Source organism: Bos javanicus, chromosome 2, assembly GCF_032452875.1.
Source record: "Bos javanicus breed banteng chromosome 2, ARS-OSU_banteng_1.0, whole genome shotgun sequence".
NCBI lineage: Eukaryota > Metazoa > Chordata > Mammalia > Artiodactyla > Bovidae > Bos > Bos javanicus.
In genome coordinates, this window is record NC_083869.1 from 48,272,326 (window position 1) to 48,295,240 (window position 22,915).

Genomic DNA, 22,915 nt, shown 5'->3' on the forward strand with positions numbered 1-22,915 from the left:
TATTAAATAGGATTCAAAGTAAAGTCTGTATAGCATGGACCTATTTATATTAGCATGGACCTGTTTATATTTTGGAAGAGTAGGAACGGTTCAGAGATTCTAAAATATACAAGATTCTTACCATAAGAATGTACAATGTATAGGATGTATTTATTCATCAAATCTTTTAAGTTTAGACTTTATGAAGTAGATTTTATTGGTTATATTAGGGCTTCCTCGGTGGCTCAGACAGTAAAGAATCTGCCTGTTGTGCAGGAGACCCAGGTTCAATCCCTGGGTCAGAAAAATTCCCTGGAGAAGGGAATGGCAACCCACTCCAGTATTCTTGCCTTAAAAATCCCATGGACAGAGGAGATTGGCAGGCTGCAGTCCATGAGGTCACAAAGAGTAGTCAGACATGCCTGAGTGGCTTTCACTTTCACTTTTCATATTAGTTATAAAATAGTTTAAGAAATCAAGATTTGTTTAAATATTAACTGAGTTGTTTCTTTGTTTGTAAGAAAAATATTCTGATTCTCTGCCCTTGGAGATAGATTAATCTGCTTTTAAAAATATTAACACTCTATTAGTCTATTTCTAGTCTTAAGAGACTTGGATAGCATGAGAGTAGTAGAAAATATACTGAATTTGAAGCTACAAATGGTAGGTTTGTAACTATTGACTATAACTATTGACTACCTGTATAACGTGTCTAATAAGTATCTATGAATTACAGATCCCTCACCAGTTACATTGGCATTGTCTTATTATACTTCACACATTTATTCTAAAGATGAAAAGAAGTGTTAAACATAATTATTTTTGTTTGTTTTTTAAATTGGATGCTAAGATACTGTGCAAATGTCAGTTATATTTTACTATTAAAATGTTCTCAGAAAGTACCCACATCATTATTGTTCCTTGGGATCTCAGGGTAGTAAACATAAATAATTTAACTGATTAGAAATATTTTGAAACTTGTATTAAACATTTTACCTATCAACTTGATTTATTAGGCTCAAGGGAAACATGATTAACTTGAAGCTGAGGTAATTTTCATCATGAAGTGACTCCTCAGCTTAATGCAATTGAAGTGGGTTGTGTACATTTCAGATTCATTTTCTGGTCACTGGTGATGATGCAGTGGTGTTCCTCTAAACTGTGAGCCACCTAACATCTAGTAATTTTATTCTTTAAAAATTAACTATAAGTAAATTTGAACTATGTGTAAAATACATAGCTAGTGGGAAACCGCTGTATAACACATGGAGCTCAGCTGGGTGCTCTGTGATGATGGGCAAGAATGAAAGGGAGGCTCAAGAAGGAGGGGATATATTAATATTTATACTTACAGCTGAATCATGTCATTATACAGCAGAAAACTAAGACAACAATGTAAAGCAGTTGTCCTCCAGTTAATGAAAAATCATCTATAAAAAGTTGAGCCAGTGCTGTGTTACCATCCATTACCTACAGGTTTTTGAAGTGCAAGTTCAAATGTTCCTTCTGAAATCTGTTGTTTTCCCCGTGTCCAGAATGCAGTGTAAAAGATAGCGGCCTCCTTGGCAAAGCAGAGTTACTGTTACATAGAATCTGTTCAGCTTTTGGTTTCCACTTGATGTAGATTTATGTTTCTAACTTTCCTAAATATTGCTATTTGTATTGGATTGTATGACATAATTCATGGCACAGCTACTTACCATCCTAGTCATTACTATTGATATCATAACCCTCACACATACAGATTATTAGTTTAACTCCTATATTATATCAATTAGGCACCTGGAGGCTAAGAGACATAATTAGTGCGTCTAAAGTCATAAAATAACAAAGGCTGGACGTTAAGAATCTAAGTCATTTAACCCCAGAGCCTTTCTGTTTTGTGTATTTAGAGCAAATTTGTATATACTTTTATAGACACACACATATGTATATGTGTATATATAAATATATACTTACATAAGTAAATTCTTATAATATGTACATATGAATTTACCTAAGTATATACTTATTGTAAAGTGTAATAGTCTTTTAAAGAAATAAGCCTTCCCTGGTAATCCAGTGGTAAGAATCTGCCTACCAGTGCACGGAACACAGGTTCAACCCTGGGTCCAGGAGAATTCCACATACTGTGGGGCAGCTAAGCCTGTGTGCCACACCACGTTCTAGATAGAGCTCATGCTCTGCAACCAGAGAAGCCACAAAAATAAGAGTAGCCCCCGCTCTTTGCAACTAGAGAAAGCCTGCATGCAGCAACAAAGACCCACCACAGCTAAAAATAAATAAATTTAAATATATATATATATATATAAATACCAAAAGATAAGCAGTCTTTGAGTAACTTTGACCACTGATTTTCCAACCGTTTATCTGAGCTGTTGTTTACATTATGGTAAATACCTCTTGCCCTACCAACTTTGGAAATAATATTTCTTGACAGCATGTAATCATCACAAAATGTGTAGAAGCTCTTTAAAACATATTATGTTATTTTATGTCAGATCTCTCAACTGAGAAACAAACAAGTGGGTATCTTTTGTCCTTTACATTGCCTCAAGTTTAAAGTTGACTGTTTCTTTAAATTAAGATAATTTGAATGAAGTAAAAATTAAGGACTTCAGTGAAAAAATATTTTACAAGGCCTTTATCCACAAGCTGGAACATCTGGATAATGCATCTGCTACTCTGTTAGTTTCTATCCAGAATATTTAAATTGTACCCAAAAATGTATCGACTGTGTTCCAAGTGAAAGTGAAGTCGCTTAGTCGTGTCTGACTCTTTGCGACCTCGTGGACTGTAGCCCCCCAGGCTCTTCTGTCCATGGGATTCTCCAGGCAAGAATACTGGAGTGGGTTGCCATTTCCTTCTTCAAGTAAAGCAGCCAAATTTGATATGATATATACAAATTATATAATCTGCTCTTCAATAGAGAAACACTGTTGTATTGTCTAATGTTTGAGGCAGGTTTCTTCTTCCTTTTCCTTTGGGATCTCATTCAAATTCATGGTCATTTTTTTAGTGGTATGGGTTTGAGACTCACAGCAGACTGACACGTTTGAAGATAAAAGTACAGTGAATTTCTTTTTTTCTCTGATTGTGTTTAGAGTATAGCAACTCTTAAAAACTACCTTTGATTAAATTTTTACAGATTTTATCCAGAAAATAAAAAATTTTGAACATGGCATGATCCCATTTTCAGTGTTATGCCATCTCTACTGTTACATTAAAGTTTTAGATTGTAAGCATACAAGAGATGGAGTTCAGAATCTGGCCAATGACTTTCATTTACTAGAAAACTACATAAAACTATTTATACAGTGTCTGGAGTCATATAGCCCTCTTTTATTCTTTATTTCAATAAACTTCTAGTCATGGTGTCTTTTTTTGTTATTCAGGGTAGCTTTGCTGAAAACCTTTCATTTCTTCTGGAAGCTTTAAAAAAAGGTAAATACTAGCTTATTTAACAGTATCAATAGTTTAGCTTTATTTTTCCCTTATGCTTTATAAGAAATAAATATAAAAAAGAAATAATGACCACTGAAATCCCTATTAATAGTGATTATTCCAATTAACATTTTATTTCATATCTTTATTCACCTATAGTATATCATTAGTATAATTTTTATAAGAATGAAATGTTTTTTATTTTATTGTGAAATGTACATCTTTTCACTTACTCATAGTATGTTGTAAGCATCTTTCCATGTCTGTAAATATTGAGTGCATGATCATTTTTATGGTTCTCATATATCTCATTTTTAAAATATAAGCTATTTTAAAATTGTAACATAATAAATTATAACTGATTAATCACCAGCTATCAACTTTTATTCCTGATTTTGTATAATTAGGAAGAAATGCTTAACTGATCATCCAGATTTCTTGGGGTAAATTTCAATGAGTAGAATACTGGGTTAAAGATTTCACATTTAAAAGCATAAATATTAATTACCAAATTATCCTAGAAGATCCATTGTCTAAACATATTTTAAAGTACTTTTTTTTTTCAGAACCTCAAACAATTGTTTTTTTTGTTTGCTTTTTTAATAGAAAAAAATTTTCATTTAATTTTAATAATTTGGGTACTCATGATGTTCATATCAAATTTTAATTGGCCATAGATATTTCCTGATTTGTGTTTTTCCTGTTCTTTGCTTTATAACTGTGAGAATTCTTGCACTTGTTTTTTTCTTAATTTTGGTTTGGACTTTTCTGATGAATAGAAGTTTTAAATTATTTACATAATCAAAAATTTTCTCTTCTTCACACTTTAAAGACATACACATATTTTCATCCAGTACGTACACTTATAATTCATAATTTAGCTGAAATTTGTTTTGGAAAGGTGGAAAGTGGAGATGGCTTGAATATACCAAAATGAAATTTCTGCCTTATGTAGGTCTGTGTCTAGACTTCTGAGTGGTCCCTATGGTTTTAATGTCTTTTAGGTTAATGTACTGGAGAAGGCAATGGCACCCCACTCCAGTACCATTGCCTTCTCCAATACATTAACCTGAAAGACATTAAAACCACATTATTATCTTTTAGATAGTATTTCCAAACTATAATATCTGATAATAATTAAAAGAATTATTAATTAACCTGTTTATTACCATGTTTTTTTTCACTTGTTTATGTGGATATAAAATAAAGCCTTTGACCTTAAGGAAATAGTGCTTGTTCTCCTAAAGCACTTTCCATTGTTGTAGTGAGAAAAATGAATCCAGAGTCATATGAAAGTTTTCCCTATTTTTTAAAATGTTGAAATTGTCATTAGTAGAAGTTAAAGTAGCTTTGCTTAAACTTCATAGTGTTACCATTGTTTATAAAAATTGTTTCCAGGGGAAGACTTACTTTGCATTTCTAACTAAAAGTGAGTCTGTTTTGAAGTAATAATTTTATGTACTTTTATATTTAAACCCAGAGTATTTTGGTCTATGTAGGTTAAAAAATCTTTGTCTATTTTCTGATGATAGAAGAATTATTTACATAATTTAAGAAACAATAGTCTTCAGTCATTTAAATGATTTTCTTAACTTTTCATCAATAAAGCTACTAGAAGTCTGGTAATTAGACTGAAGTACTTGAGGGCAATAGGAGCTATTTTGTCTTTTGAATAATTTTTTGTTGAATAATTGTACATGCATTGGTAAGTGCCCTACTGAAAGTAGGTTAACAGTGTACTTTTCTTGGATTGAGTTTTAGAAAATGAAATGTACTAAATAGTTTGGAAGTTAAAGAAAGGTTGATATGACTGCTTATTAGTATAAAACTCTTATTTTCTCTTAGGTGACCGGACTAGTAGTTGCCCAGTGATCTTCATACTAGATGAATTTGATCTTTTTGCTCATCATAAAAACCAAACACTCCTCTATAACCTTCTTGACATTTCTCAGTCTGCACAGACTCCAGTAGTAATTATTGGTCTTACATGCAGATTGGTAAGTCTTTCTATTTAAAAACAATTGATTATAATGTTTAGAAAATTAAAGTTTAATAACTGACTTAGTTACTATGTAGCTCACTAATGTATTTCATTAGGGTGTGGCACCTTTATGCCACTTTTTAACTCAAAGGAAACAAGGAAACATTTATCACACATGCTTGTAGGCTAATACCTCCCTCCATTTCACTCAGATTACTGAATAAAAAATATGAAGTGAGATTTTGCTTAAAAATATTATGTAATTCTACATTAGTAAATAAAGAGAAAATTAACATCACCACCATTTTATAAAAATTGCTAATGGTTTCTCATACTTTTTATATTTAAGATTCTTTCCATATTTTAAAAGTGCTTGGAATCAGCTCAAAATGATACTAACCCAACTTTGTTAGGTATACATCTCTGGAAATGGAAGGGATTATTTCCATCATATTATCATAGTAGTCACTAGCGTCTTTGCTCCTTGGGAGATTTTTAGAATGATTGTAATTGAAGTCTTAATGTAACTATCACATTACTTTGTGAAGACTACATGCATGTTAAATCTTCAGACAGTTTATGTAGGTCTGTTTGTGTTTACTCTCTCTCTTTTTTAAAATTTTCCCTGGAAGTGGGTGTACCATTTGTGAAAGTACTGCAATACCAGATCGATGGGTGGAGTGGATGGAGCAAGCTCCCTTTCCATCTCCTACTTCCAGAAATACGTTTAATTCATTGTCCTCAGAATATGTATCAGATACTAAGCTGACAAGAACATATACTACTAGGCAAAAGGCCAAAAAGCATTGTGTTTACCTTCTTTTACTCTCCTTATATGAACTGTCTTATTGAATTCAGGTAAAACTGGTATTTAAGAGTCATCTTGATACTAATATGAGTCATCTTAATACTAACATTATGGCTGCCATGCATTCATAATTTTTATCCCTTTTTTTCCTTCATTTTTAGCAAACTTATGCCAGGCCCTTCTACTTATTTTCCTTTTCTACAGCTACTTCTCTTTTTTAGAAATGGGAAGGTCTTTACTAAGTCATCTTTCAACAGTCCTGCTAGTACTATTTCTCTCAAGTTCAGTTCAGTTCTGTCGCTCAGTCGTGTCCGACTCTGTGCAACCCCATGAACTGCAGCATGCCAGGCTTCCCTGTCCATCACCAACTGCCAGAGTTTACCCAAGCCCACATCCATTGAGTCTGTCATGCCATCCAACCATCCCGTCCTCTTTCATCCCCTTCTCCTCCTGCCCTCAATCTTTCCCAGCATCAGGGTCTTTTCAAATGAGTCAGCTCTTTGCATCAGGTGGCCAAATATTGGAGTTTCAGCTTCAACAGCAGTCCTTCCAATGAACACCCAGGACTGATCTGCTTTAGGATGGACTGGTTGATCTCCTTGCGGTACAAGGAACCCTCAAGAATCTTCTCCAACACCACAGTGCAAAAGCATCAATTCTTTGGCATTCAGCCTTCTTCACAGTCCAACTCTCACATCCATACATGGCCACTGGAAAAACCATACCCTTGACTAGACGGAACTTGTTGGCAAAGTAATGTCTCTGCTTTTTAATATGCTGTCTAGGTTGGTCATAGCTTTCCTTCCAAAAAGTAAGCATTTTTTAATTTCATGGCTACAATCACCATCTGGAGTGATTTTGGGGCCCAAAAAAATAAAGTCAGCACTGTTTCCACTGTTTCCTCATCTATTTGCCAAAAGTAATGGGACCGGATGCCATGATCTTAGTTTTCTGAATGTGAAGCTTTAAGCCAACTTTTTCACTCTCCTCTTTCACTTTCATCAAGAGACTCTTTAGTTCTTCTCACTTTCTGCCATTAGGGTGGTGTCATCTGCATATCTGAGGTTATTGATATTTCTCCCAGCAATCTTGGTTCCAGCTTGTGCTTCCTCCAGCCCAGCATTTCTCATGATGTACTCTGCATAGAAGTTAAATAAGCAGGGTGACAATATGCAGCCTTGATGTGCTCCTTTTCCTATTTGAAACCAGTTGTTCCATATCCATTTCTGACTGTTGACCTGCATACAGGTTTCTCAAGAGGCAGGTCAGGTGGTCTGGTATTCCCATCTCTTTCAGAATTTTCCACAGTTTATTGTGATCCTCACAGTCAAAGGCTTTGGCATAGTCAATAAAGCAGAAATAGATGTTTTTCTGGAACTGCCTTGCTTTTGTGTTGATCCAGTGGATTCTGGCAATTTGATCTCTGGTTCCTCTGCCTTTTCTAAAACCATCTTGAACATCTGGAAGTTCAAGGTTCACATATTGCTGAAGCCTGGCTTGGAGAATTTGTAGCATTATTTTACTAGCGTGTGAGATGAGTGCAATTGTGCGGTAGTCTGAGCATTCTTTGGCATTGCCTTTCTTTGGGATTGAAATCAAAACTGACCTTTTCCATTCCTGTGGCCACTGCTGAGTTTTCCACATTTGCTGGCATATTGAGTGTAGCACTTTCACAGCATCATCTTTCAGGATTTGAAATAGCTCAACTAGAATTCTATCACCTCCACTAGCTTTGATCCTAGTGATGCTTCCTAAGGCCCACTTGACTTCATATTCCAGGATGTCTGGCTCTAGTTGAGTGATCCCACCATCATGATTATCTGGGTCGTGAGGATCTTTTTTGTACAGTTCTTCTGTGTATTCTTGCCACCTCTTCTTAGTATCTTCTGCTTCTGTTAGGTCCATACCATTTCTGTCCTTTATTGAGCCTATCCTTGCATGAAATGTTCCCTTGGTATCTCTGATTTTCTTGAAGAGATCTCTAGTCTTTACCATTCTGTTGTTTTCCTCTATTTCTTTGCATTGATCACTGAGGAACGCTTTCTTATCTCTCCTTGCTTTTCTTTGGAACTCTGCATTCACATGGGTATATCTTTCCTTTTCTCCTTTGCTTTTCACTTCAGTTCTTTTCACAGCTATTTGTAAGGCCTCCTCACACAGCCATTTTGCTTTTTTGCGTTTCTTTTTCTTGGGGATGGTCTTGATCCCTGTCTCCTGTACAATGTCACGAACCTCTGTCCACAGTTCATTAGGCACTCTGTCTATCAGGTCTAGTCCCTTAAATCTATTTCTCACTTCCACTGTATAGTCATAAGGGATTTGATTTAGGTCATACCTGAATGGTCTAGTGGTTTTCCCCACTTTCTTCAATTTAAGTCTGAATTTGGCAATAAGGAGTTTACAAGCTGAGCCATAGTCAGTTCCTGGTCTTGTTTTTGCTGACTATATAGAGCTTCTCCATCTTTGGCTGCAAAGAATATAATCAGTCTGTGTTTGGTGTTGACCATCTGGTGATGTCCATGTGTAGCATCTTCTCTTGTGTTTTTGGAAGAGGGTGTTTGCGATGGCCAGTGTGTTCTCGTGGTAAAACTCTATTAGCCTTTTCCCTGCTTCATTCTGTATTCCAAGGCCAAATTTGCCTGTTACTCCAGGTGTTTCTCACTTCCTACTTTTGGATTCCAGTCCCCTATGATGAAAAGGACATCTTTTTTGGGTGTTAGTTCTAGAAGGTCTTGTAGGTCTTCATAGAACCATTCAGATTCAGCTTTTTCAACGTTACTAGTCGGGGCATAGACTTGGTTTACTATGATATTGAATGGTTTGCCTTGGAAACAAACAGAGATTATTCTGTCGTTTTTGAGATTGCATCCAAGTACTGCATTTTGGACTCTCTTGTTGACTATGATGGCTACTCCATTTCTTCTGAGGGATTCCTGCCTGCAGTAGTAGATATAATGGTCATCTGAGTTAAATTCACCCATTCCAGTCCATCTTAGTTCGCTGCTTCCTGGAATGTTGATGATCACTCTTGCCATCACCTGTTTGATCATTTCCAATTTGCCTTAATTCATGGACCTAACATTCCAGGTTCCTATGCAATATTTCTCTTTACAGCATCTGACCTTTCTTCTATCACAAGTCCCATCCACACCTGGGTGTTGTTTTTGCTTTGGCTCCATCTCTTCAGTCTTTCTGGAGTTATTTCTCCACTGATCTCCAGTAGCATATTGGGCACCTACCGACCTGGGGAGTTCTTCTTTCAGTGTCCTATCTTTTGCCTTTTCATACTGTTCATTTGATCACATGGACCACAGCCTTGTCTAACTCAGTGAAACTAAGCCATGCCATGTGGGGCCACCCAAGACGGGTGAGTCATGGTGGAGAGGTCTGACAGAATGTGGTCCACTGGAGAAGGGAATGGCAAACTACTTCAGTATTCTTGCCTTGAGAACATGAACAGTCTCTAAAGAGTAGCTTTCTATGTCCTTCTTCCCCAGTACTTTAGAGCTCTCAATGTATGCTTTCATAATAAGCCTCTCTCAGACTAAATCTGGCGGGTTCTCCACATATCTTTATTCTTCTTTCTGAAAAATAGCAATATAACACAGTCGTTAAGGAAGCCTGTTCCTTCTTGCTAAAAGCTCTTCCTTTAGATGGAAGTGGCAATGGCAGATGCTGTCGTCCCAACGAGGGCCCAAATAAAGGGTTTGTGGCTCCTTAGTAAAGGCTCTTTTTTATTTTGTATGTTTAATTTTCCAGCTGTGTAACTCTCCAACTGTGTGATTCAAGTCCATCTAGGTGTCCATTTTTAGAGGGAAAGAGCAGAAGGATTGATGGAGTAGTGATTTTGCTAACAAATAACCTCTTCCCTGTGGCATCATTTATTTTCACTATTTCCTCTATCCCCACATTACCAACTTCTGTCATTACTGTCTACCATAAAAATATCAGTTAGTGTTCACCTCTAAAATTCTTTTGTTGTCGTTTTGTTGTTAAGTTGTGCCTGACACCTTGCAGCCCCATGGACTGCAGCATCCCAGGCTTCCCTGTCCTCCGCTATCTCCCAGAGTTTGCTCAAATTCATGTCTGTTGAGTCAGTGATGCTATCTGGCCATTTCATCCTCTGCTGTCCCGTTCTCCTTTTGCTTCAGTCTTTTGCTTCCACTGTCTCCCAGAGTTTGCTCACATTCGTGTCTGTTGAGTCGGTGATGCTATCTGGCCATCTCATGTTCTGCTGTCCCTTTCTCCTTTTGCTTCAGTCAGCATCAGCGTCTTTTCCATTGAGTCAGCTCTTTGCATCAGGTGGCCAGAGTTTTGAAGCTTCAGCTTCAGTACCAGTCTTTCCAATGAATATTCAGGGTTGATTTCTTTTAGGATTGACTGGTTTGATCTCCATGCAGTCCAAAGGACCCTCAAGAGTCTTCTCCAGCACCACAGTTCAAAGGCATCAATTTTTTGGTACTCAGCCTTCTTTATGATCCAAATCTCACATCTGTACATGACTACTAGAAAAACCATAGCTTTGACTATACAGACTTCTGTCTTTTCCCATTCCCAAGTTAAGGCTCTTAATTCTGTTTGCCCAGCATTGCTTCCACTACCTTTCAACCACCTACTCAGATGGGTGATCTAGAACTCCTCCTTAGCAGAAAATTAATGTGTAGTATTTCTGAAATAACTTATAGTTCTCTTATGCTGACACTATATTTTTCTGTACCTATAAAAATATCTTAGGTTTTTTAGTCACCTTCCCAGTTTCAGCCCCAAACTGTTCATCTTTCCTGTCTTCCTTCCCACGTTAGCCATGATGCCTTTAATTCTTCCCTGTGTGTCATTTGTTTCTTAACCTAGAGTCATCTGGGTAGATTTGGAATTCCATATTTCTGGGCCTCACCACAGCTTTTTGTTTTTCTTTTTTATAGAAAATTGACACTAAACTTGCTCCCTCTCTTAAGGGAAACTAGCACATAGCTTCTCAAATGTTACTATAAAAGAGCCAGAAGACAGAATAATTAATTTTACCAATGTAATGCTATATTCTTGCCAGTTTCCTTTTCTATACTTTGTTTCTTACATCTAGTGTAGCTTCAGCTTAATCTGTATAGTTTAGTGAACTGAATTTTTCTTCATCACGTATGCTGCTTCTTGAGTTTTTGCTACATAAAACAATGAAAACAATGTAAGTTTTCATCAATGTTAATTATTAAGTCTAACTACATTTTATTATCTTAATTTTTTTAGATGAACTTCATAGACTGAAATTCCTTATTGAAACTCTTCATGTTACTCTGGAATATAGCTATATTCACTATGGTTATAATTTTTTAGCAATTATTGTAGGTCTTGCAGTGTTAAAGATTAGCAGAGAAAAACATAATTAGAAAAAGGCTAATCAGGACATCGTTGACATCACCAGACCTACAAGTGCTTAGAAAAGGATTAAAAGTAGCTTGCATTAAAAATATTTTTAGAGGTTTGGTTTATTTACAAGTCACATTGTCTTAACCTGTACTACCTTGTAGTCCTACGTATATCAAGGGAATAATTAAAGTCTTTAGAAGCTTGCATAAATTTTTTTAATGCTTAATTGTGTATTATAGGGTAAGCACTGCTAATTATAAGTGGTAGCTCAAATCATTATACCTGTATCATTGGTATGGTTATTTTAAACATGCATCTCATGGAGATTTTTGTTTTTAAGGATATTTTGGAACTCTTAGAAAAAAGAGTGAAGTCACGATTTTCCCACCGGCAGATACACTTAATGAATTCATTTAGTTTTCCACAGTATCTTAAAATATTTAAAGAACAATTATCTCTACCTTCGGTATTTCCAGAGGAGATTTTCGCCGAGAAATGGAATGAGAATGTACAGGTAATTTGGAACAAAAACAATAACATTAAAGTTATTTTTGTGTCTTGCTATACCATTTGAAAGCATTTGAAACTTGAAAATTTTTATAATCTGTAAATTAGCATAAAGTTTCTAATGTTACTGTGGCATAAAACCACGTTAATATATACTGTTGTGTGTTTTTTATTTTAAAAAACAGTTGAAATGTCATACCTCCTGTTTTTTTCCTCAAAAGAACTTTTATGAGATTTGTTTTATATCTTGTTTATATTTTAGATTATTTTGTTAATGAATTTCATCATTAAATATTTTCTTTATTTTACAAGTTCAGCAATATACTAACTTAGTAAGGTTCATACATACCTGTAGAGTGTGGATTTTTGTTCTTATGAAGAGTTAAGCTTTTTTCTTCTTGTGTCTGTTAAGACTGGCACCTTTGGTTATATTATCTCTATTGACAAATGCTATCTTTGAGTTCTTGGATTTACTAAACATTGTGGACTCTGTAAATTTACTTAAGTTGATGAGCATAACTTCTGCAGGCTATTGTTGTATCAACTAAGCATCAGATCAGATCAGATCAGATCAATCGCTCAGTCATGTCCGACTCTTTGCGACCCCATGAATCGCAGCACGCCAGGCCTCCCTGTCCATTACCAACTCCCGGAGTTCACTCAGACTCATGTCCACCGAGTCAGTGATGCCATCCAGCCATCTCATCCTCTGTCTTCCCCTTCTCCTCTTGCCCCCAATCCCTCCCAGCATCAGCGTCTTTTCCAATGAGTCAACTCTTCGCATGAGGTGGCCAAAGTACTGGAGTTTCAGCTTTAGCATCATTCCTTCCAAAGAAATCCCAGGGCTGATCTCCTTCAGAATGGACTGGTTGGATCTCCTTGCAGTTCAAGGGACTCTCAAGAGTCTTGTCCAACACCACAGTTCAAAAGCATCAATTCTTCGGCGCTCAGCCTTCTTCACAGTCCAACTCTCACATCCATACATGACCACAGGAAAAACCATAGCCTTGACTAGACGAACCTTTGTTGGCAAAGTAATGTCTCTGCTTTTGAATACGCTATCTAGGTTGGTCATAACTTTCCTTCCAAGGAGTAAGCGTCTTTTAATTTCAAGTAAGCATACTAGCATCCATTTATCTTATACTGAAAAGTTTTAGTTGTTAGGGAGAAGGGAGAGAGTGTATGTATGTGAATATGTGATTAATAATGTGTTTGGAAAACAGTGTTCCTGATAAATCTCACACATTAAAAATATGGGCCTTGTAGAAAATATTGGAGTCCTTGGTTTTGTAAGAATTGGGAATAACTGGTCTATAATATGAAATACTAATGTGTGAGGATGATTAGTTCTGCTTAGAGTTACGCAGTCTATTGGAGGAGGAAATGGCAACCCACTCCAGTATTCTTGCCTGGGAAATCCCATGGTCAGAGGAACCTGATGGGCTGCAGTCCATGGGGTCACAAAGAGTTGGACACAACTGAGCAACTAGACAACAAACATAACACAGTCTATATTCATTGGCTCTAAAAAGATTTTTTATGTTATAGCAATAATGGCAGTTGATATTCTTTTTATTATAAAATCTTTAATATCAATACCAAATTAAAAGTGAGACTCTGCATTTATTTTGCTCTTTAATAATTTTTTCCCCATTTGTTGAGGTATGATTGACAAATTCAAAATTGTTTATATTAGTGTACAACTTGATGTTTTGGTATACTTTGTGAAATACCACAATCAAGCTATTTAACATATCCATCACTTCATATAGATTTTTTCTCATCTTTTTTTTAATTTTGTGGTACACTTAAGTTTTATCTTCTAAGCAGATTTCAAGTACATAGTACTATATCGTTAACTATAATCATGTTACTGCACATGTGCAGAACTTACTCAACTTGTATAAATGAAACTTGATTCTTATTTTGATTTTAAAATACTGTGCTCATGTAAGCACTATTAATTTTGACACTGTTTTTAAAATTAAAAGCTCATACAATAAAATTTAATCAGTGCTTTAGAAACATGGTAAAAAGTAGAATTTTCCCTTATGTTCACGCTCATCTTCCCTCCTTTCACTGCAAAGTAATTATTTGGTTTATAGCATTTCAGACCTTACCTACATGCTGAAGTTGTTTTTACATGAAGGATTCAAACCTTAAATGTTATTCTCTGGCTTATCTTTTTTACTTTGTTCTACCTGTTAATTATTTTTATACAGAATTTTATGTCAAAATAATTGACTGTTTTCCTTAAACCCAGATATTGTGTCATGATATAACTAGTGAGTCTTCCCTTCTACCCTCCTCCCCAAATTAATTTTGCCTGGAACTCAGTAATTTACTATGTCATGTAAGTTTTTCTTGATACTGCATCTGACTGAAGGATTCCATGCTTTATGAACACTTTATGGTTGGTGCTCTTATATTGTCTTTTTCTTTACCTGGGTCTGAAGTGCATCAGAGCTCTAGATCTTTGGCCTGTGAATCCACTTTTGAGTGTGTCACAAACTTTCACCTTTCCTAAATCTTGAACTGATTGTCATGTTAACAATAGTTATTTTTCTGATTGCTTTAGTGATCAGACGCAGTCTTTCCTAGAATTTAAATGTCTGTGATTTCCCAGTGCTTATTGTATTCTTATCTCTGCTCACTTTCTTTTCCTAAAATGACTCCATAAGCCTAGATTGTACTGTCCTGTCCTGGATTTTTCTGTCCTTCCCTGCTGTGTTGCATTCTGAGCGTCTTATAGTGGCTATATAAAGGAAGTAGATGGTGACAGTTTCTATGAAGTATAACTTTTGATGACTCAGAAAATGGTAAGCATGTGATAATAGAGTTGCTTGCCCTTATTTTTTTTTTTTTTGTCCTTTGCTGAGCACTGAGTTAAGGGGCAGGATGATAGGAATGAATGTGAAAACACTCCCGTCATCTTTTTGATTATTTTGTGGTTCTTTCTTTCTTAAGGTAGAGCTAGTACCACTGGAGTTTCTGTCTCTTAGCACTGATATTTTCTTGCCCCGTCCTGAAACTCCAGTACTTTGGCCACCTCATGCTAAGAGTTGACTCATTGGAAAAGACTCTGATGCTGGGAGGGATTGGGGGCAAGAGGAGAAGGGGACGACAGAGGATGAGATGGCTGGATGGCATCACTGACTCCATGGACGTGAGTCTCAGTGCACTCCCGGAGTTGGTGATGGACAGGGAGGCCTGGCGTGCTGTGATTCATGGGGTCACAAAGAGTCGGACATGACTGAGCAACTGATCTGATCTAATCTGATCTGAATCATCATTTGCCACCTCCCTTTGGAATATGCCCAGAAACGAAACAACAACAACAAAAAAAGCCCAGAAAACTAAGTACACTATATTTTCTAGAGTTAAAACTGTATGTCTCTACTTCCCACTGGAAGAAGATCCAGATTCAGGAATAAGTTCCAGTCTAATGGGCTGAATTCTCCAAGCCAGGCTTCAACAGTATGTGAACTGTGAACTTCCAGATGTTCAAGCTAGATTTAGAAAAGGCAGAGGAACCAGAGATCAAATTGCCAACATCCGCTGGATCATTGAAAAAGCAAGAGAGTTCTAGGAAAACATCTACTTCTTATTGACTATGCCAAAGCCTTTGGCTGTGTGGATCACAATAAACTGTGGAAAATTCTGAAAGAGATGGGAATACCAGACCACCTGACCTGCTTCCTGAGAAATCTGTATGCAGGTTAGGAAGCAACAGTTAGAACTGGACATGGAACAATGGACTGGTTCCAAATTGGGAAGGGAGTACATCAAGGCTGTATATTGTCACCCTCTTATTTAACTTATATGCAGAGTACATCATCAGAAATGCTGGGCTGGATGAAGCACAAGCTGGAATCAAGATTGCCGGGAGAGATATCAATAACCTCAGATATGCAGATGACACCACCCTTATGGTAGAAAGTGAAGAAGAACTAAAAAGTCTCTTGATGAAAGTGAAAGAAGAGAGTAAAAAGTTGGCTTAAAACTCAACATTCAGAAAACTAAGATCATGGTATCTGGTCCCATCAATTCATGGCAGACGGATGGGGACACAATAGAAGCAATGAGAGACTTAATTTTCTTAGATTCCCAAGTTACTACAGATGATGACTGCAGCCATGAAATTAAAAGACACTTGCTCCTTGGAAGAAAAGTTATGACCAACCTAGACAGCATATTAAAAAGCAGGGACTTTACTTTGCCAACAAAGTTCCATCTAGTCAAAGCTATGGCTTTTCCAGTAGTTGTGTATGGATGTGAGAGTTGGACTATAAAGAAAGCTGAGCGCAGAAGAATTGTTGTTTTCGAGCTGTGGTGTTGGAGAAGACTTTTGAAAGTCCCTTGGACTGCAAGGAGATCCATCCAGTCCATCCTAAAGGAAATCAGTACTGAATATTCTTTGAAAGAACTGATGTTGAAGCTGAAACTCCAATACTTTGGCCACCTGATGCGAAGAACTGACTCATTGGAAAAGACCCTGCTGCTGCGAAAGATTAAAGTCGGGAGGAGAAGAGGATGACAGAGGATGGGATGGTTGGATGGCATCATTGACTCAATGGACATGAGTTTGTGTAACTCCAGTAGTTGGTGATGGACAGGGAGGCTGCTGTCCATCCAACTGCTGCAGTTCATGGGTTGCAAAGAGTCGGACACGATGAACGACTGAACTGAACTGAATGAGATGAAGTTTTATGCTCTCAGTAAATACACTATCCTAGTTATTATAGTCCCCAATCTGTTGCTACTGTTTTTAGTCTTTATCTTATTCAGGGACACTGTCTAGTCCCTTGTTGCCGATAGCATTTGGAATATGCTAATAAGTGAGCTTCAGTTGAAGAAAAAAATTAAAATGTCAGCACCATGGCCAGAGGCCTTGCCTGAAAATGGGGGTGTGCATTGAAGGAGCTATCCTTTCTCTCAGTGCTGACTATCCAGCAAGTTTTTTCAAATTCTAGGTTTAAACAGAAAGCAAAGGTAGTGCTAACAAGTCACCTATGGAATCGCATCCAAGAAATATCTTCATGATAGGCTTGAACCTAGACATCGTACCAGCTTGAGTGTTTGTTTTAGTCCTATGGAAATGTGCAAGTAAGCAGGATAAACAACATCTCAGCAAGACAGTGTAAGAAAAATCTCTGTATAAAAGCATCTTAAGAGGACCATATCTATTTCTCTTCAAAGGAAGTTCCCACAAAGTGCCATAGCTAAGTTCAAGAAAGATCCCCTGCTGTCTTAACCTTTCAGTTAACAGGAGGTGAGAATGTTTAACAGGAACAGACTAGGAGACTTGGTACCTGTACTGCTGCCAGTGAGTTGTCCCTGGAGCAGCATGAATCCTGCTGTTCCTCTGTAACACTGCTGTTCCCCTATAACATTCTTCTGAGAAACTGCCTGTGAAGCAAACTGCAGTGAGCATGTTAAGAAGTTATTTCTGCAACTGTTACTCCTGTGCTTATTGGCAAAAAGGGACTCTACAGCTTCCATGAATAAGATAAAGACTAAAAACAGTAGCAAGGGTTGGAAACTATAATAACTAGGATAGTGTATTTACTGGGAGCATAAAACTTCACCCCATTAGACTTGAACTTATGCCTGAATCTAGATCTTCTTCCAGTCGGAAGTAGAAACATACAGTTTTAACTCTGAAAATACAGTATACTTAGTTTTCTGGGCTTTTTTTGTTACTGTTGTTAAAGAATTTTTATTCCTTGCAGATGACTTTTGAAAAATTGTATCAATCTTAGCCAAGCCTTTTTTGTCTCTGCCAACTCTGAATTTACTGTCCTTCCATCTAATCTTTTGTTCAGTGCCAAATGAACCTCACGGTTCATTGATCCTTATGCACTGCAGTCACTGTTTTTAGTCTTTTCTTTCTTTCTTAAAGGGCTTGCTGTTGCTGTATAAACAGGGTCAAATACCCTTTGGAAGTACACCAGATGAGCGTAAAATAATAAAGTAATACATATTAAAGAAAACTTTTGGAAATTAACTGTAATCCTTCTAAAATTCTTCTAAAAATTCTAAAAATCCTTCTAAAAAAAGGTAAAATCTTTCTTACCAAATAGCTTATAAAGTTGATATATTAAGTATATATTTAGGTATTGCTTTTTTAAATGGCCCTCAGTTCAGTCACTCAGTTGTGTCCCACTCTTTGCGACCCCGTGAACCGCAGCACGCCAGGCCTCCCTGTCCATCACCAACTCCCGGAATCCACTCAAACTCATGTCCATCGAGTCAGTGATGCCATCCAGCCATCTCATCCTCTGTCATCCCCTTTTCCTCCTGCCCCCAATCCCTCCCTGCATCAGGGTCTTTTCAAATGAGTCAGCTCTTTCCATCAGGTGGCCAAAGTATTGGAGTTTCAGCTTCAACATCAGTCTTTCCAATGAACAACCAGGACTGATCTTTAGGATGCACTGGTTGGCCAAATTGACCTTAAATTTCTGAAGCCGTCAACCTCTCAAAATATATCTTAATTTAGTTATACAAAGTATATAGTTTTATTACCACTTCCCTCTTGAAGTGTTTCCCTCTTGTTTTCTTCCCCTGGTTTTATTGCTCTCTCTTGGATTCTGTTCACTTGTTCAACATCTTTCTCAATCCCTTACTTTGCTCCTTTTTTTCCCTTTACTTCTTAAATGTCAGTAATGCAAGTTTCACTTCTGACTACATCTCCCTCTTCACTCCTCCTGGGACATTCTATTCCCTATAGTTTCATCTTTTCATTTTTTTGTATCCCCTTTTACCCTTCATCTCTGTTTTTCACCAGTAGAGTCTCCATCAGACGTGTCTTCTATTAATGTTTTTCTTTCTTGTCTTCACACCAGTGTGCTAATTCAGACTCATTTTGTTTCTTATATGGAGAATTGCAGTTATCTCCAATTAAGCTTTGCTGCCTTTGTCTTTCCATACAATCAGTCTGCCAGTAACTGAACCTCAGGATATTGTTACTACGCATCTTTTGTCCATATGCCACCGTCTCCCTGCAGTGCTCATGTTGTTCCCTAAAATTGTAATGCTCTATCTTCTTTGTAGCCTATTACCTCATACATGTTAAGCATTCTTTGTAATACTTTACCTTGTATTTGAATTCTTGCTTCTCTGGTGGCTCAGTTCAGTTCAGTTCAGTCGCTCATCATGTCCAACTCTTTGCGATCCTTATGAACCGCAGCACGCCAGTCCTCCTTGTCCATCACCAACTCCCGGAGTTCACCCAAACCCATGTCCATTGAGTCGGTGATGCCATCCAACCATCTCATCTTCTGTTGTCCCCTTCTCCTCCTGCCCTCAATCTTTGCCAGCATCAGAGTCTTTTCCAATGACTCAGCTCTTCACATCAGGTGGCCAGAGTATTGGGAGTTTCAGCTTCAACATCAGTCCTTCCAGTGAACACCCAGGACTGATCTCCTTTAGGGTGGACTGGTTGGAGATCCTTGCAGCCCAGGGGACTCTCAAGAGTCTTCTCCAACACCACAGTTCAAAAGCATCAATTCTTCAGCTCTCAGCCTTCTTTATAGTCCCAACTGTCACATCCATACATGACTACTGGAAAAACCAAAGCCTTGAGTAGACAAACCTTTGTTGGCTAAGTAATGTCTCTGCTTTTTAATATGCTGTCTAGGTTGGTCATAACTTTCCTTCCAAGGAGTAAGCATCTTTTAGTTTCATGGCTGCAGTCAATGTCTGCAGTGATTTTAGCTCCCAAAAATAAAGTCAGCCACCGTTTCCACTATTTACCCATCTATTTGCAATGAAGTGATAGGACTGGATGCCATGATCTTACTTTTTGAATATTGAACTTTTACTGTATATTGTACAATATACAGCCTTGACGTACTCCTTTTCCTATTGGAAACCAGTCTGTTGTTCCATGTCCAGTTCTAACTGTTGTTTCCATACTTGCATACAGGTTTCTCAAGAGACAGCTCAGGTGGTCTGGTATTCCCATCTCTTTCAGAATTTTCCACAGTTTATTGTGATCCACGCAGTCAAAGGTTTACTCCAGTCACCTGGAGTAACAGGCAAATATGGCCTTGGAGTACAGAATGAAGCAGGGCAAAGGCTGATAGAGTTTTGCCAAGAGAATGCACTGGCCATCACAAACACCCTCTTCCAAAAACACAAGAGAAGATGCTACACATGGACATCACCAGATGGTCAACACCAAAATCAGATTGATTATATTCTTTGCTGGCAAAGATGGAGAAGCTCTATATAGTCAGCAAAAACAAGACCAGGAACTGACTATGGCTCAGCTTGTAAACTCCTTATTGCCAAATTCAGACTTAAATTGAAGAAAGTAGGGAAAACCACTAGATCATTCAGGTATGACCTAAATGACTATACAGTAGAAGTGAGAAATAGATTTAAGGGACTAGATCTGATATACCGAGTGCCTAATGAACTGTGGACAGAGGTTCGTGACATTGTACAGGAGACAGGGATCAAGACCATCCACAAGAAAAAGAAATGCAAAAAGGCAAAATGGCTGTTTGAGGAAGGGTTACAAATAACTGTGAAAAGAGAAGTGAAAAGCAAAGGAGAAAAAGAAAGATATAAGCATCTGAATGCAGAGTTCCGAAGAATAGCAAGGAGAGTAAGAAAGCCTTCCTCAGTGATCAATGCAAAGAAATAGAGGAAAACAATAGAATGGGAAAGACTAGAGATCTCTTCAAGAAAATTAGAGATACCAAGGGAACACTTCATGCAAAGATAGGCTCAATAAAGGACAGAAATGGTATGGACCTAACAGAAGCAGAAGATATTAAGAAGAGGTGGCAAGAATACACAGAAGAACTGTACAAAATAGATCTTCATGACCCAGATAATCATGATGCTGTGATCACTCACCTAGAGCCAGACATCCTGGAATGTGAATTCAAGTGGGCCTTAGGAAGCATCACTCCAATCAAAGCTAGTGGAGGTGATGGAATTCCAATTGAGCTATTTCACTTCATAAAAGATGATGCTGTGAAAGTGCTACGCTCAATATCTCAGCAAATTTGGAAAACTCAGCAGTGGCCACAGGACTGGAAAAGGTCAGTTTTCATTTCAATCCCAAAGAAAGGCAATGCCAAAGAATGCTCAAACTACCCCACAGTTGCTCTCATCTCACATGCTAGTAAAGTAATGCTCAAAATTCTCCAAGCCAGGCTTCAGCAATGTGTGACCCATGAACTTCCAGATATTCAAGCTTTTGGGAAAGGCAGAGAAACCAGAGATCAAATTGCCAACATCCGCTGGATCATGGAAAAGGCAAGCGAGTTCCAGAAAAACATCTACTTCTGCTTTATTGACTATGCCAAAGCCTTTGACTACGTGGATCCAATAAACTGTGGAAATTCTGGTGGCTCAGCGGTGAAGACTCTGCCTGCCAGTGCAGGAGACACTGGTTTGATCCCTGAATTGGGAAGATCTCCTGGAAAAGGAAATGGCAACCCACTCCAGTAGTTTTGCCTGGTAAATCCCATGGACAGAGGAACGTAGCAAGCTGCAGTCCATGGGGTTGGAAAAGAGTCGGACACAACTGAGTGACTAAACAACAACAAATAACCCTCATTCTCTGTTGCATGTACTACTACATTTTGATCATCCCACTACTGTGATTGAATAAATTTTATGGTAACAAGGGTTATATTTATCTTTGTGTCTTCAGAATTAACATAAAGGGTAGGGGATAAGGAGAAAATCAATAGAGTAGAAATTTGTTTTTGATTTTTTTGTTTTTCCCCAAAAGACCAGCACCTATTTAATAATGAATAAATACTAGATAGAGTTAATGAGGTATACCGACCAGTGAGGCATAATATTATATTTAGGTTTTAATCTGCATTCTTCCTTAATTCTCTTTTGATTTTTTTCATCTAGAGTCTCTCAGAAGATAGAAGTGTGAAAGAAGTGCTGCAGAAGCATTTTAATGTCAGCAAAAACCTGCGTTCATTACACATGCTACTGGTTTGTATTAATTTTATTTTTATTCACTCATTCTCTTTCACCAGGTAATTATGTTCTGATGGGAACTGGTTAAACCTCTAGATAAATTTTGTGAGAATTAACATATATACTACGTTAGGTCTTCCAATCCCTGAATATGGTACATCTCTTTTTTTATTTACTTCTTTGATTTCTTTTATCATCATTTTATAAATCTCACCTCACAGATCCTGTGTATGTTTTCAGTGTTTTCTTAAGTGTTTAACTTCCTTTGGAACAATTGTAAATAATACTTTGTTTTTAATTTTTGTCTTAGCATTCTCATTGATCGTATATAGAAATGTGATTTCTTTGTTGTTGATGTTATTTTCTGCAGTATTGCTGAACTCATTTAGTTAAGTTTTTTTTTTAATAGACTTCTTGAGATTTTCTATATAGATAATCATGTCATCTGAAAATAGTTTTTCTTTTTACCTTTCTAATTTGTATATGTTTTATTTCTTTTTCTTTTTTGCAGTGGCTAGAACTTGCGCTATATTAAATTAGAATGGTGCGGGTGTATAATTGCCAAGCTTAGGGCAAAAACTTTCAGTCTTTTACTATCAAATATGATATAAGCTGAAGCTTTTTAATACATGTTTATTGTCAAGTTATGGCAGTTCCCATCTATCCATAAATTGCTGAGAGTTTGTTGTGATTGTGTTGGATTTTGCCAGATGTTTATTTTTTTTATCCATGAACATGATATATGACTTTTCTTGTTTAGCTTGTTATATTGAACAACATTGCTTGATTTTTTTTTTTATTTCTGCCATTTCAAAATCTTTTTTATTGTAATGAGTAAGTGGAAATCGAGTACACACACTTAAGTGCATGAAATGTGC

At 37.1% G+C, this 22,915-nt stretch overlaps 1 protein-coding gene and 1 pseudogene across 2 annotated transcripts in view; one reads left to right on the plus strand and one right to left on the minus strand.

Moving 5' to 3' along the window:
* The window catches only part of ORC4 (origin recognition complex subunit 4), a 94,664-nt gene that overhangs the window by 62,393 nt on the left and 9,356 nt on the right, over window positions 1-22,915 (plus strand). For both annotated transcript variants that reach the window (XM_061438474.1, XM_061438485.1), the window contains 4 exons: window positions 3,375-3,423; window positions 5,269-5,420; window positions 11,914-12,087; window positions 21,966-22,052. In XM_061438474.1, coding sequence (XP_061294458.1) covers window positions 3,375-3,423; window positions 5,269-5,420; window positions 11,914-12,087; window positions 21,966-22,052 — 462 coding nt within the window. The remainder of the gene's footprint in view (window positions 1-3,374; window positions 3,424-5,268; window positions 5,421-11,913; window positions 12,088-21,965; window positions 22,053-22,915) is intronic.
* On the minus strand, window positions 6,035-6,212 carry LOC133236114 (U2 spliceosomal RNA; annotated as a pseudogene).